Source organism: Hyaena hyaena, unplaced genomic scaffold, assembly GCF_003009895.1.
Source record: "Hyaena hyaena isolate Hyena2069 unplaced genomic scaffold, ASM300989v1 scaffold_44, whole genome shotgun sequence".
Classification (NCBI taxonomy): domain Eukaryota; kingdom Metazoa; phylum Chordata; class Mammalia; order Carnivora; family Hyaenidae; genus Hyaena; species Hyaena hyaena.
In genome coordinates, this window is record NW_024080676.1 from 4,902,281 (window position 1) to 4,929,341 (window position 27,061).

At 46.5% G+C, this 27,061-nt stretch overlaps 3 protein-coding genes across 14 annotated transcripts in view; 1 reads left to right on the top strand and 2 right to left on the bottom strand.

Annotated features, from left to right (window-relative positions):
• Nucleotides 1–3,412: 3,412 nt before the first annotated feature.
• Nucleotides 3,413–10,858, bottom strand: EXOSC1 (exosome component 1). 2 transcript variants are annotated; one of them, XM_039230233.1, is made up of 8 exons: nt 10,804–10,858; nt 10,583–10,698; nt 8,204–8,278; nt 7,122–7,210; nt 4,968–5,001; nt 4,388–4,438; nt 4,173–4,257; nt 3,413–3,841 (listed from the first exon to the last, which is right to left on the bottom strand). In XM_039230233.1, exons 1-8 carry the CDS (start codon nt 10,832–10,834, stop codon nt 3,735–3,737), a joined length of 588 nt encoding a protein of 195 aa, XP_039086164.1. In that variant the 5' UTR covers nt 10,835–10,858; the 3' UTR covers nt 3,413–3,734. The 2 variants fall into 2 exon arrangements, with proteins under 2 accessions (XP_039086164.1, XP_039086165.1); XM_039230234.1 differs by lacking the exons at nt 10,583–10,698; nt 10,804–10,858 and having other exon boundaries at nt 4,961–5,001.
• Nucleotides 10,859–11,015: 157 nt separating this feature from the next.
• ZDHHC16 (zinc finger DHHC-type palmitoyltransferase 16) lies at nt 11,016–20,373 on the top strand. Of its 9 annotated transcripts, none has more exons than XR_005528088.1 (12): nt 11,016–11,206; nt 14,877–15,124; nt 15,305–15,499; nt 15,648–15,736; nt 16,097–16,125; nt 16,724–16,857; nt 16,992–17,039; nt 17,895–17,980; nt 18,635–18,758; nt 18,946–18,990; nt 19,188–19,355; nt 19,784–19,867. XR_005528088.1 is itself a non-coding variant. In XM_039230266.1 (12 exons), the coding sequence occupies exons 3-12, from the start codon at nt 14,882–14,884 to the stop codon at nt 20,087–20,089; spliced, it is 1,299 nt and encodes a 432-aa protein (XP_039086197.1). In that variant the 5' UTR covers nt 11,018–11,206; nt 11,537–11,780; nt 14,877–14,881; the 3' UTR covers nt 20,090–20,373. The 9 variants fall into 9 exon arrangements, 8 of the variants coding, with proteins under 8 accessions (XP_039086201.1, XP_039086202.1, XP_039086197.1 ...); XM_039230266.1 differs by lacking the exon at nt 19,188–19,355 and adding an exon at nt 11,537–11,780 and having other exon boundaries at nt 11,018–11,206; nt 19,784–20,373; XM_039230264.1 differs by lacking the exon at nt 19,188–19,355 and adding an exon at nt 11,596–11,780 and having other exon boundaries at nt 11,018–11,206; nt 19,784–20,373.
• Nucleotides 20,374–20,602: 229 nt separating this feature from the next.
• Nucleotides 20,603–27,061, bottom strand: part of MMS19 (MMS19 homolog, cytosolic iron-sulfur assembly component) — a 32,414-nt gene continuing 25,955 nt past the window's right edge. For 2 of the 3 annotated variants that reach the window (XM_039230261.1, XM_039230260.1), the window contains exons 18-31: nt 26,844–26,993; nt 25,672–25,812; nt 24,731–24,830; nt 24,150–24,252; nt 23,941–24,009; nt 23,376–23,502; nt 22,797–22,897; nt 22,595–22,651; nt 22,266–22,452; nt 21,877–21,959; nt 21,581–21,745; nt 21,433–21,492; nt 21,062–21,162; nt 20,603–20,982 (exon numbers count right to left, since the gene is read on the bottom strand). In XM_039230261.1, the coding sequence (XP_039086192.1) occupies nt 20,955–20,982; nt 21,062–21,162; nt 21,433–21,492; nt 21,581–21,745; nt 21,877–21,959; nt 22,266–22,452; nt 22,595–22,651; nt 22,797–22,897; nt 23,376–23,502; nt 23,941–24,009; nt 24,150–24,252; nt 24,731–24,830; nt 25,672–25,812; nt 26,844–26,993 (1,472 nt within the window). In that variant the 3' untranslated portion in view covers nt 20,603–20,954. The remainder of the gene's footprint in view (nt 20,983–21,061; nt 21,163–21,432; nt 21,493–21,580; nt 21,746–21,876; nt 21,960–22,265; nt 22,453–22,594; nt 22,652–22,796; nt 22,898–23,375; nt 23,503–23,940; nt 24,010–24,149; nt 24,253–24,730; nt 24,831–25,671; nt 25,813–26,843; nt 26,994–27,061) is intronic. The other variant, XM_039230262.1, reaches the window with a different exon arrangement.

The window sequence follows — 27,061 nt, forward strand, 5'->3', positions numbered from 1 at the left end:
AGAAACCCCCTAAACCCTGTTACGGGTTCACCTCATGAGGTTTCAAAGCAGAGCTAGGGCTCTGTTTGTTTTTATTTATTTAAAGCTCTATAGGCAATTAAAATTAAAAATTTAAAAAGAGGGAGATACAGAATCTGAAACAGGCTCCAGGCTCTGAGCTGGCTGTCAGCATAGAGCCCGACGAGGGGCTCGAACCCACGAACCGTGAGATCATGACCTGAGCCAAAGTTGGATGCTTAACCGACTGAGCCACCCAGGCACCCCTAAAACTAAATTTTAAAAAAATGTATGTCTGTTTTTGAGAGAGAGAGAAAGAGAGACGCACAAAATCCAAAGCAGGCTCCGAGCTGTCAGTACAGAGCCTGATGTGGGGCTCAAACTTGTGAACCAGGAGATCATGACCTGAGGTCAAATTGGATGCTTAACCAACAGCCATCCAGGTGCCCCACTGCATAGGCTATTTGAAGTTCATCTAACCCAGGTTGAGAATCACTATTCCAACACACAGAAACCCTTCTTGTCTCTAGAACCAAATTTAGATTAGCAAATATTAAACATCACTGGGCATAGCTGTTCAGTCAGCTATGAATGCTCAAAAAATTTTTATTGTGCTTTTGCTATGTGTTAGTCACAATACCAGGTTCTGAAAATTCAAAGACAGAATCCTGCCCTAAAAGCTCAGGCTAGAAGGGAAGACAGGCACATAAACTTAACTGTAATACAATACTGGGTGGTCAACTGAGAAAACCTAACCTGGTCTGCAGCAGGCCAGAGAGGGCTATTCCCCAACTGTTTCAAATGCTCTTTAGGACACTTTATCATAGCATTTCTTTGTTTATTTATCACCTGTCTTCCCCACTAGAATTTTAAAAAAATGTTTACATATTTTTGAGAGGGAGAGAAAGACAGCATGAACGGGAGGAACAGAGAGAGAAAGGAGAGACACAATCTGAAGCAGCCTCCAGGCTCAACTGTCATCAGCACAGCGCCTGACAATGGGGCTCAAACCCATGAACTGCAAGATCATGACCTGAGCTGAAGACGGATGCTTGACCAACTGAGCCACTCAGGCACCCCTTTCCCCTGCCCCCAACTAGAATTTAAGCTCTATAAGGAAAGGATTCTATCATGTTCGCTGTTTCACCTCCTAGTTCCTGAAACACTGGTGGGCAGAATACTGTCTCAACATATTTGAATGATATTCCAGCAAGCACTCATATTTAATGAACCAGTGTCAATTTGGAGAGCCTCTAATTGCATGTGCAAGGTCCTATTCAATACTTGGAAAAAGGAGGCACCAAGGTACAGGGCAAAGATTAATGCTCTGCCACTTGGATGTCTGTGTGACTTATAAACTATATCAAAATGTCTAGCATAAGGCCTAGAACTTACCAGATACTTTAGAAGGTGATGGGATCTCTAATAGTGACAGTAACATAATAACAATAGTGCCACTTTCTTCTTCACAATAACCCTATGAGATCATACTATTCCAGACAAGGAAACAGACTTTCTTAAAACTGCATGTGGAGCTACATTGATCTCAATACACTTTTCTAATTAAAAAAACCGAACAGGGGTGCCTGGGTGGCTCAGTCGGTTAAGCATCCGACTTTGGCTCAGGTCATGATCTCACAGTTCATGAGTTCAAACACGACATCGGGCTCTGCTGACAGCTCAGAGCCTGGAGCCTGCTTTGGACTATATCTCACTATGTCTCTCTCTCTCTGCCCCACTCATGTTTACTCCCTCTCAAAAATAAATATTTTTTAAAAAATTAAAAACAAAACAAACACAAAAAAACCCCAAAGAGGGTCGCCTGGGTAGTTCAGCTGGTAGAGCGTCTGACTCTTGGTTTCAGCTCAGGTCATGATCTCACAGTTCATGAGTTCGAGCACTCCATCAGGTTCTGGGCTGGTGGTACAGAGCCTGCTTGGAATTCTCTCTCTCTCTCTCTCTCTCTCTCTCTCTCTCAAAAACAAACATTAAAAAAACCCAAAAACCAAAAGCAAACAAACCAAACAACCTAACCTACTCTGGCTAGCAGCTAGAGGACACAAACCCAGTTAGATTGATTCCAGAGTTCACCTGTAACCACTGTCACTACACACAGAAGATGTGTGCAGTGACAGATGCTCCTTGAAGAACATCTCAAGAATTGACATCTCTTGAGGTGCCTGGGTGGCTCAGCTGGTTGAGCATCTGACTCTTAGTTTTGGGTCAGGTCATGATCTCAGTTTGTGAGATTGAGCCCTGTGTTGGGCTCCGTGCTGACAGCTCGGAGTCTGCTTGGGATTCTCATTCTCTCTCTCTGCCCCTCCCGTTTGTGCTCTCTCTCTCTCTCAAACTAAATAAATAAATTTTACAAATACATAGATTAAAAAAAAAGAATGGATATCTCTTAGTTTTGTCCTTCTATTCCCCCTGCAGGTTTTCCATGCTTTACCTTCATCCCTTCCTCATCCCCAAACCTGCATGTTCATTCCTGCTTCTGCACTTAAGTTTCTTTCTGCCTTGAATATCTTCATTTCACTACCTAAGTTCTTCAATTCCTTTCACTTCATGTCACAGATCTTTCCCCTGGTCACCTCACAAAACAGTGTTGTGATCCTCTCTTCAGTTCAGATTTAACAAATATTTCCTGGAGTACCCACTAATCAGTAATACTATATTTACCTAATTACTTTCAGAAGTATTTACATGCACCCTTAATCACAACATGTTCTATCATTTTCACTAAACCATAATGTCTCTAAATGAGGGGATGTATATAAAGTACTTGACCCAGTACCTGGCACATAGTAAGTACTTAATAAGCAGAAGTGCTTAAAAAAAGAACATTAAAAAAAATACAAAAATGACTTGAGATGAGGCTTTTCCAGAGTAAGCAAGCACTTGACACATGTCAATTAACAGGTACAGCCAGGCAAATCCCTGCTCTGAATGTCATGATGATTTTTATTTATTAAAAAAAAATTTTTTTTAATGTTATATATATTTTCTTTCGAGAGAGACAGACAACATGAGCAAGGGAGGGTCAGAAAGAGGGGAGACAGAATCAGAAGCAGGCTCAAGGCTCTGAGCTAGCTGTCATCACGGAGCCCAATGCAGGGCTCGAACCCACGGACTGTGAGATCATGACCTGAGCCAAAGTCGGACGCTTAACTGACTGAGTCACACAGGCACCCCCCCGCCCAATTTTTTATTATTTATTTTGAGAGAGCGAGAATCTCAAGCAGACTCTGAGCTGTCAGCATGGAGCTCAATGCAGGACTCAAACTCACAAACTGGGAGATCATGACTTGACCCAAAATCAAGAGTTGGATGCTTAACCGACTGAGCCACCCAGGTGCCCCATGTCATGATGCCTTTTAGATTTCTTTCCCTACTCAAGACAACAGAAACCATAAAGTCCTTTTAGTAAAAATGTTTTCTTTGTCACAGCAAAAAATATGTATTTGTAAGACTGTCAGAAGGAACAGATTACTTCCAACGTTATTAAATAGTTCATTTGCTGGCACCTCCAAAACAGAAATTGATTACTCAAGAAAATGAAATCCATTGCAAGGTTCATAAGAAAAATACTGACAGTCAAAGTTGCTGGTAGATTTTTCTAAAGGTGGTTGCTGGCCAACACAAGGTGTGTGAATAAAGACAAAGGCTTCCTGATGTTGGGTTCATACATGTCCTCTTAGAAACAGCTTACCCTTCCCTGGGGTGTAAAATGTAGCTTCTTAGGTCTGCAAGAATTCAGGCTGTACTCGGGCCACTTTCCGGAATTCTTTAGTGTGAGTCTTCGGGCACTGCATCTCACACCAGCTAATGGGAACCATCTGGACACCTGGAAGGGAAAAGCGGCTGTTGGAGCTGGGACCCCAAATGTTTGCCTAAGACCCTTCCTTTTTCAGCTGCGTATGAACTGAAGTGTCACCAAGCTACCCAGTGAACCTCACCTCTACAGAAAAAGCTTGGTTTGTTCCACTGACTTAGGCAGTAAATCCTCCCCTTTCAATTATACAAGGAGAATCATTCCAATCTCAGTAGTAACTATCAACACTCACATCACTGCCTAGATAATTAAAAAACAAAGGTAATAAGAGAAAACAGTGCAATGATGCCAAGCCATTAGCTCCCAGGGAAAGGTAAGCATGTGGAAGCATGGACAAACTCACCCGATTCACCATGGGCCACCACTACCCCAAGTTCATTTTCAGCAGTGGTCAGGAGGTAGTTGGACTGTGCGTCACCCAGGGAGATCTAGTCACATAACACTGGTTAAGGAAAATGAGGTGTTTTAAGTCTCCCCTCCCACGGCCACTTGAGCTGTTTTCCACTTCTACTTCTTGTTTTCACAAAGGACCACAAGACTGCTAGGAATAAAGGATACCACTTTGGCCAGGACAATGTCACCTGGGCGGAAACTCTTATAAATCTCAACCTGTAAACAAAGAACAGGAATGTTAAGTGAAAGCTCTGTATCAGATCCACATGAAACTATTAGTCCCTCTGGTAAAGCCAGTCTTTTCAAGCCCACGGGTAGAAGTCATCATTAGTCAAGTCAATCAACAACTTTTATTGCTTCTACAGCATCATTACATACATGAATGATTTTTAATTTAGTAACCTGATCAGGAATCTGACTTGGACAAAAGGTACTATAGTTGGCTAAAGGTACTATGGTTGGCTCTGAAAGGATCCAGAGTAAATCTGAGACAGTAACAAGGAATAAACACCTGGCTTCAAAGGCAAGGAGTAAATTAGCCCCCTCTGGTCAACAGAGCAAACAAAAATCCTAGGGAGAGGAAAGGGACAGTGAGGTGAATTCCACACTTTCCAGTAGGAAACAAATTCCTTGGATCTTGGATCCACATTCCCACAGATGTTTGAAATTCACTAGATTAATTTAAAAGGACTGAGATTCCTAAAGCCATGAGAGAGGGGAAAAAAAAAAAGAACCAACCAACAACCTTGTCTTTTTCAGTAGCTCGGACATCTTCCTTGCTGTAAAGAATTAACAGAAAGATTAATTATCTATGAGAAAGATAAAAGAAAGAATTACCTTGCAAAATTCTAGTAGACAAGAGCTACAAGAGTAGAGAGAACAAGTCATAACCGGAACCCAAATGCCACCCAGAGAAGCAGGGTGGAAGCCCTCCCAGTCCTCACCCAGAAGAGAAAACCACATTCCCATTCTGGGGTCACACAGAGCAGCAGCAGCAGCAGCAGCAGCAGCAGCAGCAGCAATACTTCTGACTAGAGAAAAGCAGATCAGATTTGGCAGGAAAGGATAAGGAACTTTGCTGCCTTAGGGGAGCTTGAACAGAAGCACTATAGAACCACGTGCAATCCTGAGGGTGGAAACAGCCTCAGAAGTTAAATTATCTAGCTCACAAGAATTGTTTGTCCCTTCTCAAAAAACCTATAGGAAGGGGTACCTGGGTGGCTCAGTCGGTTAAGCATCCGACTTCCGCTCAAGTCACGACCTCATGGTTCGTGGGTTCAAGCTCCACGTTGGACTCTGTGCTGACAGCCAGCTCAGAGCCTGGAGACTGTTTCGGATTCTGTATCTCCCTCTCTCTGACCCTCCCCTGCTCATGCTCTCCCTCCTTCTCTCTCTCAGAAATAAAAAAAAAAATTAAAAAACAAACAAAAAAACCTACAGGAAGAAAAAGTCTATTTCACCCACCAAACTTTTCTTTTTTAAAAAAAAATATTATTTTTAAGTGGCGGCACCTGGGTGGCACAGTTGGTTAAGCAGCTGACTTTAACTCAGGCCATGATCTTGCAGTTCATGGATTCAAGCCCCACATTGGGCTCTGTGCTGATAGCTCAGAGCCTAAAGCCTGATTTGGATTCTGTATCTCCCTCTCTCTCTGCTTCTCCCCCACTCCCACTCTGTCTTTCTCAAAATTAAATAAACATTAAAAAAAAAAAAAGGGGGTACCTGGGTGGTTCAGTTGGTTAGGTGTCCAACTTCAGCTCAGATTATGATCTTAACATTGGGGCGCCTGGGTGGCTCAATCAGTTAAGCGTCCGACTTCGGCTCAGATCATGATCTTGCAGTTTGTGAGTTCAAGCCCCGTGTCAGGCTCTGTAGTGACAGCTCAGAGCCTGGAGCCTGGTTTGGATTCTGTGTCTCCCTCCCTCTCTGCCCCTCCTCCACTCACATTGTGTGTGAGTCTCTCTCTCAAAATTAAACATTAAAAAAATAAGTTAAAAAAAAAAAGATTTTAAGTAATCTCTACACCCAGCATTGGGTTTGAATTCACAATGCTGAGATGAAGACTTGCATGTTTTATTGACTGAGCCAGCCATGTGCACCTTACCCACTAAGCTTTTTCATGTCTTACAATCCTTGTGTTTAAACTGTATTAAATTCAAGAAAAGATTTCCTAAAATGACTTCTACTTAGTTTCAATGTTTAGTTTTGAAAGAGAGAGAGAGAGAGAGAGAGAGAACGCAAGCAAGCGACCAGAGAAGGGGCAGAGGGAGCTAGAGACACAGAATCTGAAGCAGGCTCCAGGCGCCAAGCTATCAGTACAGGGCCCGATGTGGGGCTCGAACCCACAAACTGTAGGATCATGACCTGAGCCAAAGTGGTATGCTTAACCACTTGAGCCACCCAGGTGCCCTCCTTCTACTTTGTTTCATAAAAATCATCCTGCCTCACTAGTCTCTAGCTTAGTTCAATTCTTTTCATTTCATTTTAAAGCTTGATCTTGTTGGGGAGCCTGGGTGTCTCAGTCGTTTAAGCATCTGACTTTGGCTCAGGTCATGATCTTGCAGTTCATGAGTTTGAGCCCTGCGTCACGTTCTGTGCTGACAGCTCAGAGCCTGGAGACTGCTCTGGATTCTGTGTCTCCTTCTCTGCTCATGCTGTTTCTCTTTCTCAAAAATAAAAACATTAAAAAAATTTAAAGCCTGATCTTGTTCATATTTTTGTTTTGTCCTAGTTCATATACTATAACATTTTCTTTGGACACTACTTGGAAAGAATCAAAGCACAAAGAGGAGAGAGGCAGGTATAAGAACTAAAATGGCTCCTAAAAATTCCAGTTCCCTGTACTCTCCTATCTCATTCCAGGTGCTGTGGCAAATATGAAGACACAAATTCTTCTTACCGGATAGTTCCTCGAAAAGAGTTCTTAAGTGGTGTAGAACCCACATATAGGATGTGCACTTTGGCAAAGCGCGAATTGATGCTAGAGACCTGTGGGACCAAGAACAGATCAGCATTAGAGTCTGTGCAGCTGTCAGCTCGAGGTGGCAGGAAGCAGGAATCAGCAGGATTTTAGTCCAAGCAACCTTACTAATTACAGAATTTAAGATAAACTGACCTTTACTTAACTCCGCATAAATGATATGTATCTCCAAGGGAAGATGAGAATCACTCTGGCCACCTAACAAAAGTTACTGTGGGCATCCAATGAAATGTGGAATAGATCTTGAAAAATACACAAGACTAACATAAATAGACACAGGACATTATAGCAAATATAGATCTTAAACAGGTTTCGCTAAGAGTGCTAGAGAGTGGACTGAATTTAAATGTAGATTTCAACTACTGCACAATATTTGGATCACTGCCTCTTCAGTTATTTTCAGAATAACACACAAATTTTCTGCTAGAGCAATTTATAAGGAGAGCAACTATGAGCTACAAGTTAATTTAACCTGCAGAAGGTGGGGATGGGCAGGGTGTACTGATGTATTACACTTACTGATCAGTACAGCATCAATTTTAGTTCCCCTGAAACACCCTAAAAGACCTAAAATTTAACAGGAATGTGAGAGTATAAGGTCTTTTGCTTCTCTGCAGGGAAAGATCTCAGCTTCAAGATGTTAAAAAATAGGCCTCCTTATTAGCCTTTGACATCTGTTTCCCAAACTGCATACTCAGGGAATCAGCTCAGTGAAAGAATTATGGGTGCCTGAACTTGGCTGCCTTGGTCATTATTCGAGAACTTTCTAGGCCAGCACAGTCCAGTAACACTGTGATGACAGTAGTGTTCTGTGCTGGCCAATAGGGCAGCTGCTAACTATGTGTGGCTAGTGAGAGTGAGAAAATGTATTTTTAATTTTATTTCAACTTAAATGGCCATATATGGTTAGTGGCTATCATATTAGATAGTGTAGTTTTACAATGATCATGATTTCACCACTAAAACAGGTTTCTTAAGCAGGGAGGTTAAGACCAACTTACCTTACAGGTTACAATAGCCCCCACATCTGGTAGTAATTGGGATTCTGTTTCTCTCATCACAGAAATGACAGGAAGCTATAGAGAGAACAATAAAATGTGAGTATCCGGACTAGGCCTTGCATAAAGTTATCTGTGGCTTAAGAGTAATGTAGGAATGCCTTGGTCCATAGCTGAGGTCACGAGGACAGGTGGGCTACAGACTCATCTGTGCTCAGAACAGACAGCCTTAGAAATTTTAGGCAATAGGAGTGTAAAGGGACCATTCTCCAAGGGAAGAATGCTGCTAGAATGTATAATCTAATACTTTCCGTTCAGTTCTAACAAGTATTTTGGTGATTTTCTTGGAATATAACCAATTATCTGTAATCCTGGATAACTTGACTCTTTCCTCCAAAGTTATACTACTTTCTTCTCTTTCTCATTTTATTGTACTGGCTAGAATTTCCAAATAAATGTTAATATAATAATGGCCATACTTGATTAATGCTATTTTAAGGGAATACTTGTAGTTTTCTCCTTGAACATGGTATTGGCTATTGCTGTAAAACAGATATTTTGAGCCTCATCTTTTATTAATCTCTCCCTTGTTCACTACGCTTCAGTTCCCTGGTCTTCTCTGAGTTTCACTAACTCATTAAATATCTTCCCATGTCAGGATTTCTATTCAACCTTTTTTTTTTTCTATCAAGACTGTGCTCTCTCCACCCACTTAACTCTTATTTGTCCTTTAGATTCAGTTTAAACATCATTTCTGCTGACTAGGTGGATTTGTCTATTACATATTTTCACAATAACCTATAATAGTCTTTCAAAGCAGTCATCACATAAGTAGCCACACACTCATTTGAACGTTTACTTGTTTACAATTTGTGTCTGTGTCCCATGACAGCAGGGACCATGTGTATTTGGCTCATTACCATTTCTCTAGAGGTCCACACTGTGCCTGGGACATGAAAACGTTCTATTTCTATGAAATGAACAAACTTAGAAATGTTAAAGGGGTGCCTGGGTGGCTTAGCGGTTAAGCAACCAACTTAAGCTCAGATCATGATCTCGCACTTTGTGAGTCTGAGCCCCACGTTTGCCTCTGTGCTGACAGTTCAGAGCCTGGAGCCTGCTTCGGATTCTGTGTCTCCCTCTCTCTGGCCTTTTCTCGCGCACCTCTCTCTCAAAAATAAATAAACATTAAAAAATGAAAAAAAATGTTAAAGACATTCTCACAATTGATTGAATAAAATGTCTCTCATTTTACATAGGAGGAAGAACCTAAAAACCAGAGAGTTCAAGTTTCTAACTTAGAGCAGAATCAAGATCTAGATAGTCAGTACCTAAGTGTTCTAATTCTGAATCCTCTTTCTACTATGCTACTGGTCTTTTTTTCTTTTAATATTTATTTATTTACTGAGGAAGAAAAAGCATGTGTGAGTGGGGGGAGGGGAAGAGAAAGAGGGAGAGAGAAATCCCAAGCAGGCTCTGTGCTGCCAGTACAGAGCCTGATGGGGGACATGAACTTAGGAAATGTTAAGATCGTGACCTGAGCCGAAATCAATAATCCAACACTCAACTCACTGAACCACCCACGCACCCCTACTATGCTATCTGTCTTTAAGATGCTTCTTCAAACACTGTTTATCTGATCTTGGGCTAATCCTGGATGAGCCTCTGGAGCTAGGGAGGGCAGTATTAGGCATTCAACAAACATTTATTGAGCATTTGCCTTGTGCTAGGCACAAAAGGTATTGCTTTCATGGAACTTAAGAGTCTAGTAGGGAACATGTAACTGAGTGTTTCATTATATGGAGAGATAAAGGCGTGGAAAGAAATTCAGTTCTTTGTGAGAGTTTAACAAAACAAACAAAAGCTCACAAAACTCCTATCCTTGACTGGCGAGTCTGGGAGAGCTTCTCTGAAAAAGTGATGCTAGAGAAGCTATCTGAAGGGTAAGTGGGACCTAAATAGTCGAAGGAGATGCGCGTGTTCCAAACAGAGGCGTGCGTACAAAGTCTCCGTGGCAAGAGAGAGCTTGGCCCATTAGCTACAGTGAAAGAAGCCAGTGTGACTAGACCGCAGAAAGTGAGGTGGGGACAGCAGAGCGAAATGAGGCCGGAGGGGTAGGCGACCTTCGGACAAGATTCAGCCCGCTGCAGGGCTGAGTCTGCCTCCGCTCGGCCTCTGACCTTCTTCTGCGAGCGTCAGCAATATAACCAGGCCAGACCGACACATCTGGTCCGTGGCGGCTAAGTGCCCAGCAGAGGAGACCCCAGCCTGAAGATATCTCAGGGACCAGCTGTCCTACTGCTGAGGCAGCAAAGACGCGTCCGTAAAGCAGAAGAAGCCTAAAAGAAAGAGAAGGAGGAAATGGGAAGTGGCCTCCTTTACCGCTCCGTTCTCGCTGGTCTTCGTCAGGCAGCCAGCAAGCGACGAAAAGATGTAGCCGTGTCGGGTGTAGGTGCCGCTGCCCGGGCTGCCCTCCTCCAAGTTACACAGACGCTCGCCTGAAGAAAAACGCTGCATCAGTCACGGGTGCCCAGAAGGTGTTAGCGATCCAGACTTCCTGCCTCTGTCTCACGCAGAAATCGCCACGGACCCCGCACACTTACCCGGAATGCAGTACCTCACGGGTGGCGCCATGACTGCCACTGGAGGGAAACGACGTCGACTTCTCATTGGCTAAAGTCCAGGAGCCGTTCTGCAGTAAAAACCGCGTCAATTGGTACGATTTGTCACGTGATCTTCGGAGCCTCCGGGAAACTTTATTTCCCAGGTTACCCCGGGACGAGTCCGGGGGCGGGGCTCCGGAACTCCTGCGCTTGCGCTTGCGCCTGTGGTCCAGGATGGGCTGGCGGCGGGTCCCAGTCTGCAGGCTGGTGCTGGGGGTGGCGGGCGATGGTTGGTTGGACTGAGCGCGGCCCGGCCGGGTTGCAGAGCTGGAGGGGTTGACAGTGAGCGGCGACGGAGGCTGTGGGGTTGCATTTGGCTGACTGGGGAGGCGGCAGGCGGCAGGTAAGAGCGGAGCCGCGGACTTTGCTGCCCAGTCTTGACCTTTTTTCTAGGGTCGGGCCCCGTGCGGGGCCTTTTCGTCAGCCCGAGTTCCTGTTCTTTCCTTGCCCCGCCCTGCACGGCCGTACCCTGCCTGGCGGAGTGCACCCTCCGGGCAGCTGTAACGCTTGAAGCATGGAAGGAGGCCACCCCAACTTGCCCATTTCACAGATTTGGAAACTCAGATCCAGAGATAGGATTTAACTTGTCCAGGATCCTCGGAGATAGTTCAAGGTAGAGCCCAAACCGGAACCCAAGGTTGTGTTTTTTGTTTTTGTTTTTTTATACTTCCAGTCCATCGCACTTTGACCACGCCACCCCCGTTCAGAAATAAAGGCTTTTTGTGATTGCAGCTTCACATCTTAAGGTCGGATCCTCTCAAGCGGAGTTAGGTCGTGTGGGCCCGTCCTTAACTTTTTCAACCATGTTAGTCCGGAACGAAAGTCTGCACGCGAGTAGAATGTTGCTGTTACTGATGATTGACAACTATTGCTTAAGAAAGCAGACATCCTGAGAGCAGCGTCTTTGTCCAGTTGAGGTTTGCTACGACTTTCATTTCAGTTTCCTTTGCCTTTTGGTGGCTTTGGAATATGCCGCTGCCTGTGTAGACCCTCCAACCCTCACCAATCCAGTTTCCCCTTGGAAAACAGATGGCGACTTAGAGCCTTGGAAAGAGGGGAGTGCTATGGCCTTCAATCCCCTCTAATCTGGTGGCAGACGTCACTATGGTTTGTGGTTACTACTGAGGGATCAGAGTGCTAAGGGCTTGTGCTTGGGGTGATAGTGAAGCTCTGCTTCTCTGTTTTCTCCCATGTTCATGTTCTTTCCCCATCCTCTGCCACAACACACACAAAATCGAACGATTTTTTTGAATTCTGCTTTGGTTCAATTTCCTAAGAAATGAGGAACTCTGTATGTTCAAGTGTGGCCCCAAGGACCACATATCTCTTCCCTGGAACATCCATACTCCCTAAACCCCACTAAGCTAAAATGAGCGGGAGGGGGTTGACTCTAGACTCTTCACTTGGATCTGATCTGTAGCTCTACAAACTTTCAGTTTACATGTTTGGGTTCATTTCTGGTTGGATTTGTGTTATAAAATCCATTTAAGCTTTTAAGTGCTGTGATTCTAACAATGGTTTCTATTTCTTTTTACTGATCATGAAGAAAGATAGTAGCAGATACATAGTGTTACTGCATTGGCAGGAGTGCACTTGCTGCTGCTTCTAGCACAGATAGACATCTGACTAACCTTACCATTTTTGCATCCTCTGTTTGTTCAACAAGTACTTATTATTTCTGTGAGCCAGGTATTGTGCTAAGCATTTGTAGCCATTTCATTTATACCTTAACCTAGTGTATATATAGATTCTTAAAAGGTTAGAGCTGGAGGGGACCTTAGCATTTGACTCTACCCTGTCACTGAATGGAAACACAAGGAAATTGAATTCCAACAGGGTTGGCTGATTTGCCCAAGGTCACAGAACTACATAAGGACAGAATTGAACCCTAAGTAATCAAGTTATGGGATAGATGAGAGTTGGTAAGTCTTGTCCTTGAGGCAGGCAATTCCTATAGAGTCAGGAATTCCAGAGGTGGTTGAGAACAATATGAAAGGTGGAGAATCTGAAAAGGAATGTTTCTTGTTTTTGGAAACAGGAGAGATGGCATATAACTCGTGTTTATTAATAGGTGAGGAATGCATCTTATTTGCAAGCTGTCATTATAAAGATTATTTTAGCAAATAGGAAAAAGCTTTCCATTAGCCACCATAAGGGAATGAACAATGGTGTGGAGAGTCTAAGTCACTTGGATTTCTTGCGAGGTAAAATTTTTGGCTCACTCTTAAACTTGACTGTGACCGTACACTATTTTGAAAAATCTTGCTTCAAGGTGTGCCTGGGTGGCTCAGTTGGCTAAGTGTCTGACTCTTGATTTCAGCTCAAGTCATAATCTCATGGTTTGTGAATTTGAGCCCCGTGTCAGGCTCTTTGCTGACAGTGTGGAGCCTGCTTTGGATTCTCTTTCTCGCTCCCTCTCTCTGTCCTTTCCTCCTCAAAATAAAGAAAAGAAAAAAAGAAAAAGAAAATTCATGCTTCAAGCCATATCATGGTTCTAAGCAACAGGACTCCCAACTCAGGGGAAGTAGGAAGGCTGAGTTTCTACTTTCTCCCTTTATACACTGCTCCTTAATTCTCTTAGCTCCAGTAGGTGATGGGAATAGCCAGTTTCTTTATCCTGATGCAGAGAGTAGGCCCTTACTGAATCATCTTCTCGTTCTGTTGGCCTTGTCTGCTGGATTCCTTTTTGCCTTAGGTCGTTTACAGAACTTATGGAAGGCGTTTCTTTGAAAGGCCTTCTGTGATAAGCCAGTGTGCAAGGAGAGTACCTTGCTCCAGTTACTGAACTGAAACCATCCCTACAGTGGAGCAGCCTCCTCCACTTTCTGTTGGGTTTTGAGCTGCCTTTTAAATAAGTCAGTGGAGTTGCTGAGGACACAGTAGCCCTAGGAGGAAATCAGATAATTTCTTTTCTGGTAAGGGCTTTAATCTGCAGAATTGATGAGACTGTCATCAAAGGAGTCCATGATTTTTGTTCTGGACATTACCTGGGCAGCTGACCTCACATGGCTATTGGGTGAAGTAGAAATCACATAGAGGAGAAGGCACTTGCAGAGCTGGGAAGGCTGGTTGGGAAGCTTGGGGCCAAGGGCAGCAGCTGCAGAGAAGACTTGTCCAACTAGACTTGGGCAGGGGAGACTCAACACTGGAAGGGTAGGCTCTGTGGTCTTCATGAGCCACCACAGGGAGGCCCCTCACCCGCTGCCAGTGTCTCATGCCTGTGTGTTATTCTGCTGTAAACACCTGAAGTTTTCTTGGCTTTTGTACCATTGGGGTGGAGCTGGGACTGGAATTGGAGACAGAGCATCTTATGTCATGCAGAGGGTAGCTGAGGTGTCCTGACAGGAGACAGGGAGTCTCGTGCTACCAGGTTGGGTCTGGTGGCCTGTAATGTCAGCTCAGAGGAAGTAGGAAAAAGGATTATCTTTTGCTAAGACTCAGCACCAAGGAAGATCTAGATGTAGGATCCACATGCGATGTACTCACTCCCCCACCGGCCGTTTTTTGGTGAAGAGCAATTGTTAGGAGGTAGGTCAATGGGCTAGAGCAGGCAGGATACCCCAGGAATCCTTTGCTATGGTGGCCGTGCCCACAGAGGCATGGTGGCAGCTTTGTGCATGTCAGCTGTGCTCCACCCAGTGGTCTGTCTACACATAGAACTCCAAAGACCTTGCTTTGGCTTGGAGCTGCCATCCTTTCCCTTAGCCTTTTACTGTGGGTGGCCCTTTACTCTAGGTGTACATCTTTTTGGATTTGCTGTGCACCCAAGTGGTGCAATGTAAGTGGGATTTCTGCAGGCTCAGAACTTCCAGACCCTACCCCATGTAGTCTGGTTGGGACACTGGCACCACCCATTCCATACAGAAGTGGAGTAATCTTCCTACGTCCCATAGCTGGTGACTGGCCCAGTTGGGCCTCAGTTGTTTGCCTTTAAGCTGGTGCTCTGGCTCCTCCCTGGTGGGGTAGAGAGGGACAGGACCGGAGTGGCTTCTCACAATGGTGTGCTCTCCTAGGAGCCATGCGGGGCCAGCGGAGCCTGCTGCTGGGCCCTGCCCGCCTCTGCCTGCGCCTGCTTCTGCTCCTGGGCTACAGGCGTCGCTGCCCACCTCTGCTCCGGGGCCTGGTACAGCGCTGGCGCTATGGCAAAGTCTGCCTGCGCTCCCTGCTCTACAACTCCTTTGGTAGCAGTGACACAGCTGTCGATGCTGCCTTTGAGCCTATCTACTGGCTGGTGGACAACGTGATCCGTTGGTGTGGGGTGGTGAGTGATGATACCCAGGGAGGAGGAAAAGGGACGTTTTGGGGTAGCAGGACATGTATCTGGTGGACCCACACTGGGTTTGGGACCCGCAGTAGCCTCCTACCCCAGGGAAATTCCTGAGTCTACCCCTGGTGTTGGGAACCTCTCACCGTGTCTACCTGACCTCACTGGTGTTGGCAGGTGTTCGTGGTGTTAGTGATCGTGCTGACCAGCTCCATCGTGGCCATCGCCTACCTGTGTGTCCTGCCTCTCATCCTCCGAACATACTCAGTGCCGCGGCTCTGCTGGCACTTCTTCTATAGCCACTGGAATCTGATCCTCATCGTCTTCCATTACTACCAGGCCATCACCACTCCACCTGGATACCCACCCCAGGTGGGTCCCCACAGGGGCATGCGGAGGGAGAGAGCTGCAGGCTGCGAGAGCCAGTCCTAGGAGTGGGGAGGGAGAGTGCCTTGGTATCTTTTGAGGTGCAAAACTTTGCTCCCACGGTTGTCATGATGCTCTTCTCCCTTTCGCACAGGGTAGGAACGATATCGCAACAGTTTCCATCTGTAAGAAGTGTATTTACCCCAAGCCAGCCCGAACACACCACTGCAGCATCTGCAATAGGTGGGTCTTGGCTTTGCTTATTTTGCCCCTTTTGTTGTAGCCCTAGGGTAAAATGTAGGCCTAGAGTTTGAGAAGATGTTTATGAAGTCTTTTCACCAGGCAGTGCGCCCTCATGTCATGACGCCTGGTCCTCAGAATGGTCCTGAGTTATGTATTGTCATCACTTGTGGAAACAGAGAGATGAGCTAACCTTGTCCAAGATCATGTAGCCAGTGAAACAGGGTTTGAAGCAAGGCCTGGTTGTCTTCAAAGTCTGTGCCCTTTCCACTCAGCAGGATGCTGGTCCTTGTAGGAAAGGATTGGCACTGACATCTCAAGAACCTTGGCCACCGTAACAGAGCCTGTGTCCCTCCCTCACAGGTGTGTGCTGAAGATGGATCATCACTGCCGTATCCTTTTATTGTCTCTTCTGCATGAGGCCTCCTTCTTTAGCTCCAGAGCCCTGCACCGAGTGAAGGGCCACAACCACAGCTTCTAGCATCCCTTCCTCAAAGAACAGTGGGCTCATGAAGTTAGAAGAGGAATGGTGGGGCCTGGCCATCTCCTGGGGGGAGCAGGAGGCTTACAGGCAATATGGGACACATCTTGGAGGAAGGCATCTATTCTAACAGTTTGTTCTAGACTGTCATGCTAACATTTGTGGGATGGAAAGAGATGTTTGGGCTTCCGGTTGTCCACTGGGCATGCCAGATAGAACCACTGGTCCCCTTCTGCTGTCCCAACAGATGGCTGGTTTTAACACCAGCTAGGTTCAAGTATTAGCAGATTCATTTTGCTGAAGATTTCATTTTTCATGATTTTCCAGGGGGACTGGTGAGGGCTTTGAAAAGCTTTAACATCTGGAAATAGTCCCATATTTTCCTGCTTTGGGAAATAGTTCTTGGTGACTGGAGGCTCTGTGTTTGGATGATGCCATCATGAAGCCAAGAATCAACCAGAGAGACCTGAAGCTGTGTTTGATCTTATCCTTAATCCTTCCCCCACCAGCCTGGCTAAACAACTGTGTAGGCCACTATAACCATCGGTACTTCTTCTCTTTCTGCTTTTTCATGACTCTGGGCTGTGTCTACTGCAGCTACGGAAGTTGGGACCTTTTCCGGGAAGCTTATGCTGCCATTGAGGTGAGCCCACAGCTAGGAGCAGGGCAGCTCAGTAGAATTTTGGGGTGTGGAATCTGTCCCTAAGGAGTGGGGCTGGTAGCACCCCTACCCTAGAGGCCTGAGAGTATAACCAGCACTGTTTTCCATCCCCTTAGAAAATGAAACAGCTCGACAAGAACAAACTACAGGCGGTTGCCAACCAGGTGGGCCCTCCCCACGCCACTGCCTCCTGCTGCTCAGGCCAGGGGTACAGAGTTGCTGAGGCAGCGGGGGCCCACCTGCTAGTGGAGTTGTAGATGCTGGCTGAGGGGCCTCTTGAGACTGGATCAGGGGTATCCTGGGAGGCTGTCGGCCATGGGCAGACTAAGTGGCCTGGGGCCAAGCTGGAAGTCCCTGGTGTGTGACGGTCTTGGGCTCTCTATCCCATTTTCACCTTCTTTGGGCTGAGTGGGGACTCTGCCTTGGTGACAGCCTGAGCAGCAAGGAGTCTGTGTTAGTCTGTGTAATGGGGTTCCAGGGGACAGGGACCAGGCTGGGCCAGTCTGATCACCTTTTGCTCCTGGTCTTTCTGCATCCATGCCAGGCCTTCTCCTGGGCCTGTTAGGACCCCTTATTTGGAAAGATCTTGGGCTCATGATTATACCACTTAACCTCTGCTGTCCTTTTAGTCCTTAGTGGAGCTCAGTTCTTGCTTATTCTTGCGTTCTGGGCCTGGGCCCGGCCTCCTCACTTGAGGATTGCAGGCACACAGTGAGGGAGTTCTAGCTGGGGAGTGGAGCGGCTTCCCCTGGAGCCCCATTTGTGTTGTCAAACCTGAAGGCCCAGGGTCGGCTCCTCCTGTGCTTTGCCATCCTGTCCAGACCCGCTCTGCCCAGTGTTTGTCCACATGGTGATGCCGCCGGGCTTGGCCCACCCATCTGGCTGCTGCCCTGACTCCTCTGTGGCTTACCTCCCTATTTTCTCATCCTGGGCTTGGGTCACTCACCTGCCTGCAGGTGCTGGGGGCTGTGGTGGAGATCAATAGAGCAATGAGCCACCTTGCTCTTCTCTTTTTCTAGACGTATCACCAGACCCCACCACCCACCTTCTCCTTCCGAGAAAGGGTGACTCACAAGAGTCTTGTCTACCTCTGGTTCCTGTGCAGGTATTTAACACTCATTTTTGACAGCCTAAATGGGGGGCAGCTTCAGAAAAACCTTTTCCAGTGCCCACGTGTAGGCAGAGACCCAGGCCTGTGTCATCTGCTGCTGTTCTTAGCATAACAGCTTGGCAAACAATCAGTGCTTCATTTTCTTCAGCCTTCTGGGGCCGGGAACACTAAGGATGCTAGCATTTAGTGTTAATGTGCCAAGGTAAGTTAAACTACCTCCAGGTAGGGCGCTGCATTTTCCAGGTGAGGAAACCCCAAGAGGAGAGGTGAAGTGAGTTGTGTGATACACAGCTGGGAATGGGAGAACTGTGATCTGAATTGCATGCTGCCATTCTAATCCTGCTGTTTTCATTACCCACTGCACTTTCCTGAGCATGGGTATTTTAAGAAGTACAGAACATTGTTATTAGTAATGCAGACTTAATTTCCCTACCTTTCTTCCCACATAATTTATTCTTAGCTCATGTTGATGCATTTTCATTGATGCTTTCTATAAATGTAGGGAGGTAAGAACTCACCTAGGATGTGGGCTGGGACTTCAGCAGAGAGGTCTCTAGCTAATCATTATTGCTCAGCTCAATTTCAGACCTACTTGTAGCCTCCCCCTACCACCAAGCTCCCCACCAACCCTGGCCCCTCTTTTCTTAGTTCTGTAGCACTTGCCTTGGGTGCCCTAACTGTATGGCATGCTGTTCTCATCAGTCGAGGAGAAACTAGTATCGAAAGGCACATCAACAAGAAGGAGAGACGTCGGCTGCAAGCCAAGGGCAGAGTGAGTAGGGCTGAGGGCTTGGGGTGGAGGGTAACTGATCCTGTTGTCCTGAAAACAGAGGCCATGGTCAGGGCCAACAAGGGCAGGCATCATAAAAGGTCAGAACTTTAGCTAACTTAGGCCCAAAAATTAGGAGGGAGATAAAATAAAAGGAGTTTGTAGAAACCTGTATTTCTCTCGGCTCTAGGTTTTTAGGAATCATTACAACTACGGCTGTTTGGACAACTGGAAGGTATTCCTGGGTGTGGACACAGGAAGGTAAAGTAGAATACCTAGACTAGTGCTGCCCACCAGAACTCTTTATGATGGCAGAAGAAATGTTTGGTACCTACATTGTGTAAGACACAGCCACCAGCCATATAGGGTTGCTGAACACTTGGAATGTGGCTGATGCACCCATAAATTGATTTTTAATTTTATTTTTACTAGTTTAAATAGGCACATGTGGCTAGTGGCTACTGTACAGGACAGTACAACTACCCTGGGAGTAGAGATCATTGTTCGTTTGAGCCAAAGGGGCTTAAGGCCAACATGCATGAGGCTTACAGATGACACAACAGAATCCTGAGAAAGCAGTGGTCAGTAAGGGACCTCTAGGTAGGATATGGTGACTACCCATCTCCCATTTGTATGCAGTATCTGGAGTTCAAGCCAACAATGTGTGGGATTGCAGTAATCTATTGTAACAGTTCCCAAAACAAAAAAGTTATCTCCCTTAGCCTGAGAGACCAGGGTAAATCAACTTTTCAAATTGCAACTCCAAGGCAGTAATAACTCGATGACCAGAAGTACCTGCCTCCCCCCCTTTCCCGTCCTCATTATATTCCTGCCTGTCACTGCTTGCAGTGACGCCTCAGAGGTTTAGCTTGAAACCTCTAAAGGCTTAGATATATTAGAACTTATGTTACTTTTGGGATTAATGCCAAAGTAGCTTCAGGATATCTTGATTCCTTGCTGAGGAATGAGGATCAGAAAGGAAGACCAAGAACTCTTAGAACTCAGAGACATTCTATCTTCTCTTGTAGGCACTGGCTTACTCGGGTGCTGTTGCCTTCCAGTCACCTGCCCCATGGGAATGGAATGACCTGGGACCCCCCTCCCTGGGTGACTGCTCACTCAGCCTCTGTGATGGCAGTGTGAGCTGGATCATACCTGTCACAGCCTGTGTGCCACTCTGCTTCCTGCACTGTCTCAAGGGCCTCCAAGGACAGCTTCTTGGAATCCTTGGGCAAAAAGAATCAGTGGGCCTGCCTCCGAGTACCATGCAGGGACGACTCCAGGACCAGTCTCCTGGCCACTGCAGAAACAGGCATGATGTGGAGAAATCCTAGGACTGATGTCCCTTTACTCAGCTCAGGCAAACTGAAGTTCCAGCCCCAGACTGGAGATTAGGCAGCTAGCAACCTTGCCAGGTGCTGACCCCGACCTCCTCCAGGTTCCAGCACTGGGGTTGGCCATCATCTCTTTCATGTGCTGTCTGAGAAAACACCTGAACGGTAGAGCAGAGATCCTGGCTCCTCAACAGGGCAAAGACACCAGGCCTACTGCTGAGGTCACTGCCATTTCTCACATGCTGCTGAAGGTGAAAAATAAAGGTATTTGATTTTTAAAGATCTATAGCTTTTCATTCCCTTTACTTTAGGCCAAGGAAGGGGAAAAGTCAGAATCGAGACCGATTAAGTAGGTGTTCTGGTCATGCTTCCTATGCTCTACTTGGAGGGGTGGATACCCTGAAGAGTTCTTGGCTAGTCCCTGTCATTAGTGTTCCTATGGCTTATGCACTGGTGCTCTGGTTATGTGGCACTAAGGCACAAGTGGGGAGGGGGAAATACCTGACAGCCCCATTACCCAAAGAAATCTTTATTCTCCAGCAGGGATACACACATCCACATCCCCGGTCTGCAGGGCCACGTTCACGTGCATCCATTCACCCCTCAGCAGCAGGTCTCCCTTTTTCTGACAAATGAAGAGCCCTAAGACCAAGATCTTTCCTCAAACACAAGAAGTCTCACACTCAGTTACTTTACAAATCCATTAGAAATCAGGATTCCTGTGTTTCCTATACAGCCATGCAACAGAGGCCCAGGGAGAGGCAATCGGAGGCCAGTGGTCTCCCTGCCTTGGGCAAGATGGCTCAAAAGTTAGTAATTCCAGGTTAGATTGTCTGTCAGAAAGGCCTGGGCCAGGACCGAGGGCTCAGCTGCCAGGGCTCCCCAGCAGAAACCTGGAGGAAAAAAGAAGTTTGGCAGCATCAGTGATAAGGCTCATTTCAATCCCCTCTTATCCATGACTTAGAAACTCACCATTCTCCCCGGGCTGACACTGCCTCCTTGCGCACCAGTCTCTTCTTGTCATCCAGGGGCTTGGCTAAGGCCCGGATCACCTGTGGTTTGTATGGCAGCAGCTGTGGAGTTAGAAGAACCACAGCCTTGTTCAACCAAGGCAACTGAAATGGCTATTTTTCTGACTCAACAACCAATGTTCTTCCTATTCTCCTTTAGTGATTCCAGATTGTGCTATGTGGCAGGATGGCCATTCTATCACAGGCAAATCCATGCCTATGTGTACCTCAATCGCACAGCAAGGTAGCCAGTCTCATTTGATTAAGGCAGAAAGGAACTTTTCTGGCTCTTTAAAGAAGTGTCCAGGCCAGAGAGCCATCTCAGGTACTCACCACAGGGGTGGGCAGGCGAGTGAGAGCGTGCATACACTGCAGTGCAGCTATCCGGACAGCCTGGAACACAACCGTAAGGGGAGGGGGTGAGGGGAGACCTGTGAAGGAGAGATGTAGGTGCCAAAGAGTTGCTGGGGCTCCAACGCACCATGGAAGGACTAGAGCTGAGGTTCAGAAACTTGGTGACGAGGGTGTCAACATGAAGACTCATGACCTGGGGTGCTTCCAGTAGAAGAGGCTGAAGGCAGCTGAGGGTGGAGAGCTGTACTACACTGTCGGAGCAAGACAGGGCCTCCAGCAGCAAGGAGAGCAGCTGAGGGGCCAGAAAGGCAGGCACATCACATATGTGGTGGGCCTGCTGCTCCTCCACGTCCCCCGTCCCCCCGTCTCTCACACCAGCTGGGGCCAGTGACTTAGTCCCCAGGCTCTGACTGCAGGGCTTACCGTGGGCAACTCTGGTAGGAGCACAGGCTTGGGCAGCCTGTTAAGTACATGAGACAGGCCCTTCAGGTAATTTGGCTTCACATCTGTAACATGGAAAAGGTTAGGAACAAACTGGTCTCAGACATATAGTCTGAACATTCAACTCCAATCTTGATGAAGCTGGGACATAAGCCTAGATAGAGAGAGGTTGAAACCAACACCTCAAGCTCAGAAAAAGCAAGATTTATTGAAGGAAAAAAGTAGGACAAGATTCTGGAAGTTTAGCCTTTTAGGTATAGATCACACTAGAGCTCTAAAGAAACACTCAGGTCCTAAATTATTTTAGGGAATGTGACCTTAGTAAAGAACAGGTCTATATATTTGGGGTCTTTCTTTTAGACCCTTCTCACCTTGGGAAGCAGCATGGAAACCCTGGACCAAAGCAGGCACGTTATCAGTGAAGAACCGCTGGCGGAACATGATACGCACTTCAGCATGGCCAGCACGCGTCAACACATCAGTGCAGTCAGACATGAGCAGAGAGAAGCCATCAGCTGCTGCTGGGCCTAGTTCTGGATCACCCAGGAGGCCCATGAGCTAGAGAAAAGAGGTGCATCAGGAGGGAAGAATGAACATTAAATACCCAAAAAGAGGATGGCAGTGGTTTCTGGGAGGAATAGGATCAATGCGGAAGTGACTATTTATATCCTTGGCTCTCCTGTCTCCAGAACCTACTTACCTGGTCTGTGAGGCAGGAGCTGAGAGGATGATATCTAAGCACTAGGGCCTTTGTTACCTGTAATCAGAGAACAGTCTGGGCATGACATTCAAATCCCAAAACCTCAAGAAGCATGCTATGGTTCAAGGTCAAATCAAGAAATTTTATTTAACCAGACATTAATTGTCTCTCCATCTAACTAGAATCCATTCTGGGTCCTTACCCAGAGAAGCAGTGTGAAGGCCTGACTACGATACGGGCCAGGGCTCAGGCCAGCCTCCACTTTGTCCACTGCCAGCTGCAGGAATTCATCTAGCTGTTGCCCTAAAAATAGGAGAGGAAACACTGATGCAGAGGCCACATGTTTCTTTAACAACAAATGATGTAAATTATTTAAATACAGAGCTCCCTGAGAAGCCATTAGAAAAGAACAGTATCACTCTGGCTATGACTTTGCCCACTCAGCTCTAGGACACTAGCATGAGAGCCTGGTATCTCATAACACAGGGGTGCTGGTATTTGGAAAGAGTGGTCTACTTCTAGTAAAAAATGATCTCTAATAGCTCCCTGTAGGGAGTAGGGTGACAGACACAGAGCACTCTGCCTGAACCTTCTCATCTTCTTATGTCCTGTAATGCTCTGCCCAGCTCTGGTCTTGACTCTTGTCCCAAGGGCTGTCCCCTGGGAGGCCCTACTATATTTTTAGCAGCTCCTTTTTTAAAGAGCAGGAAGACTGAACTTCTAAGATTTGATCAGCAATTGATTCCGGGAGGCTCCCAACCCCCCAGCCTCACTTCAGTACCTGTGGGGAGCTTGTTGAGGAGTCCTGCAAAGCACTTGGCGGCCGCAGTGGAGGAGGAGGGGCAGCTGGGGCAGCAGCTCAGCTCTACAAGCTCCCGCATGAGTTGGTTCAGTTGAGGGATTTCCACCTACACAAAACCTGACCATGTAATGCGCGCAGAGAACACTTGAACTTCAAGAGATACCCAGTAGAAAGTGGCAGCAGGGGGGTGCGCCTGGGTGGCTCAGTCGGTTAAGCGTCCGACTCTTGATCTTGGCTCAGGTCACGATCTCACGGTTCGTGGGATCGAGCCCCGCGTTGGGCTCTCTGCTGACAATGTGGAGCCTGCTTGGAATTCTCTGCCTCTCTCTCTCTCAAAATAAATAAATAAACTTAAGGGGAAAAAAAAAAAGAAAGAAAGAAAGTGGCAGCAGGGGTAAAGATGGATGAGAGCTAAACTCTCCAGTGAGTAAAATAGAAGATCAGCTTAGCCTATGACAAATTTCTGTCCAGAAGTCACTTGGGATGTAACCCCCCTCCCCCGCCTTGTCAGGGTTAAACTATGGTACTCCCCAAATATACTCACATTTCGAGGCAAGGAGCAGACAAAGGCCATAAGCAGTGCAACCAGCCTCCTCTGTCCTGAGGAGCCATTCTGGAAAGGGATAAAAGCCCTAGCAAGCCTGACCTGCCAGCAAGAGGCTTTTCTGCCCCAAACCCATCCCAGATTAGCCCTAAAATTTTGAAGGAAAGAAGTCCCAAGATTCTCCCCATTCTAGTCCATCAGACCCTCACCTGGAATGGCTGGAATCTGCAAGGGAAGCTGTTTTCAGGCAGAAAGGAGACGTTGCCATCCAAGAAAAGGGGCACAATGCGGGCAACACTCTGGGCAGCTAAGCTGGGGGTAGAGGACTAGGTATCACCAAGAAGCCAGGGTTCTGAAGTACCCTGGATTCACATTAGAGTCACTGAGTCAATGGGACAGAACATGATCATTCATGTATTGAACAAATAATAATTCAGCATATATTATGTGCCAAGAACCATTCCCATTTTAGTCCCTGATTTAGCAGTGAGTCAGATAGATTAAATCCCTGTTCTCCTGGAGCTTACAATCTGGTGAGAGAACGCAATGTATATTCCAAAAACACTCCACAGATGATTCTCATGCACATGTGTAGCTAAAAACCATTAGCCCATGCCTCCCCTACCCCCAATCCATGGTGCTAAAAAGCCACTTCCTCTTACTTTGCCAGCAAAACAACTCCCTCCACATTTGATTCTGGGTAAAAGATAGCTCAGAAGGCGGCTATTTGCTGCTTCTTCCCAAGATTACTATCGTGCCTATGATAAGCCACATCAATGATTATACTCACTCAGGGCTCAAGTGGGTGGTGGCAGTGCCAATGACAGAAACCATGGCAGCCAAGACCTCATCCTCCAACAGTACTTTTCTTAGAACTGAGTGCTCCTTCTCTGAAAAATAAACACACACACACACACCCCACCAGGCCATGACTATGGTTCAGATGGATAGGTCCGGGCATCATCATGACTCTAGTTACAATGGCATCAGTTTTAAACCTTTCCCCTAGGAGCTCCGTGGCCCTGAGTACAAGCATGGCACTAGAAACAGGAATGGTTAACATGGGCCACAGAGAGCTCTTGAGAACTTTGTGCAGTCCTCAGACTGGGCAACAAGAAGAATAAAGCTAGCAATTATGATCTTCTGAACTTCAGAAATAGTTACTTTAGTTTTTTCCAAAATGTAAAAGATAACAGAGATGTATTGTCAGGGGTCCTTACTATTAAAGCAGCTATATCCATAAACCTACTATACATACATACTATGTACTCTGTTGCCAAGCACCACACATTTTTATTTAATCCTTACTAACTACCCTGTGACACAGATTTTACTCTTTATCTTCCCCTAATATTAAGCGAAGAAAACAGAGGCTTACAAAGGCTAAAATATCTTCACTTAATAAGTGGTGGAGTTGGAGATGAAACCCAACCAGGTCAGCTTGATTCCAGAGCCCAACTCTAACTATTTACATAGCAATTATTGAGGAAAAAGGTGTGCATCCTGCACAGTGTCAGTGACCCGAGTAGATTTTGGTTCCCGCCCACTTGTCAGGTTGGCACCCTCTGCTTGAAGTGAAATCTTGCTTTGGAGACAAAAGGATTCAAAAGAAGCCTCTGCCGATACAAAATGTAATGCCAGTGGTAGCCTGCAGGTGGCAGTGCTGTCCAGCAGCAGTGAAAGACTGAGCCCAGGGGCAGGACAGGGAAGGTGCAGGGTGGAGAAGTTTACCTGGCATGGAAGCCTGCACAGCCAGGGCGAGCAGACAAGGTACAGCTGTCTGATGGAAATACCAGCAGCTCTCGGGGTCCTGCTGGCACTTTTCTGCCACCTGCTGGAGGCTCTGACAGACAGCAATAACTTCATTGGTACCTGCAACCATATTCCCTGTTAGAAAGTATTCTCTGTAAAGAGTTCTTAAAAGCACTTCCGGGGGGGATGGGCATGGAGGAGGGCACTTTGGGGATGAGCACTGAGTGTTATGTGGAAACTAATTTGACAATAAACTATTTGTAAAAAAAAAAAAAAAAAAGCACTTCCAGATCTTTCAGATACAGAATATGGGAAGAATAATCAAAGACGACTGACTAAAGAGTCCAAGAATGTCTTATAATGGAGCAAGCAATTTCATTCTCTTGGCTGTTTTGTTTTCACTTATTCAGATTTTGGAGCAGAACGGCTCTGTGCCAGCTCTGCAACAGAAGCACCCATACGTATTTTCTCAGTTCTCATAACAGCCCTAGAAGTATCATTTTCCCTATTTTATAGAGGAGGATGTGGAGGTGAAATGAAACTACCAGTGGTTTTCTAGGGTTATAGTTAAGTGCAAAGTCAGGAGTCAAACCCCGGCCACACTCTGGGCTGTAACAGCTGCTGGAACATCCACTGGATCTACCATGAAGGGCTGGGCAGTGCAGAGCTGGGAGCATAGGAAATTAGGGAGAGCCTGTGGGGAGCGTGCACAGGCTCACAGTAGCAGCAGCTGCCGTCACTTCGCCTTGGAGCAGCAGTGTGTAGGAGTTACCTGGAGATCTTGTTTAAAGCAGATTACAACAGTAGGGCCTAAGATTCTGCACTTCTAACGAGTTCTCAGACAACGTCCATGCTGCTGGCTAATGGACCACATTTTCAGTAGCCGTGGCCCTACAGTGGTGCTTTTTAATTGACTTCATGTCAAATTCACCCGGGCACTGACAATTACAGTCATTTGAGTCCCATTCTTCCTCAGAGACTGACTCAGTTGAACAAAGTAAGGCCCAGGCATCAACATTTTTTAAAGATTCCCATGTGACTCTACGTATGTATAGTCACCAATGGAACCACTGCCTTAGAGGCATCAACTCCAAATGTGCCTGCTGTTCCCCATTCAGCCCAGCTCCTTGATGATTATTCCTGGTAGTTACCTTTGTTCATCTGGCAGAGATGCTGTAGCAGGAGAGGCAGGGTCTCTTTGACAATACTAGGATGTGTCGATATAGCCGATAAGGCTTGTAGACAGCGCAGGTGCCGGGAGCATTTGATGGGCTCATCCCCTCTAGCCAAATCTAACTGCCCTGCAAGCAACCCAGGAGACATGATTTCACTGTGTGATGGCACACATGAAAGCCCCCACACATCCCTG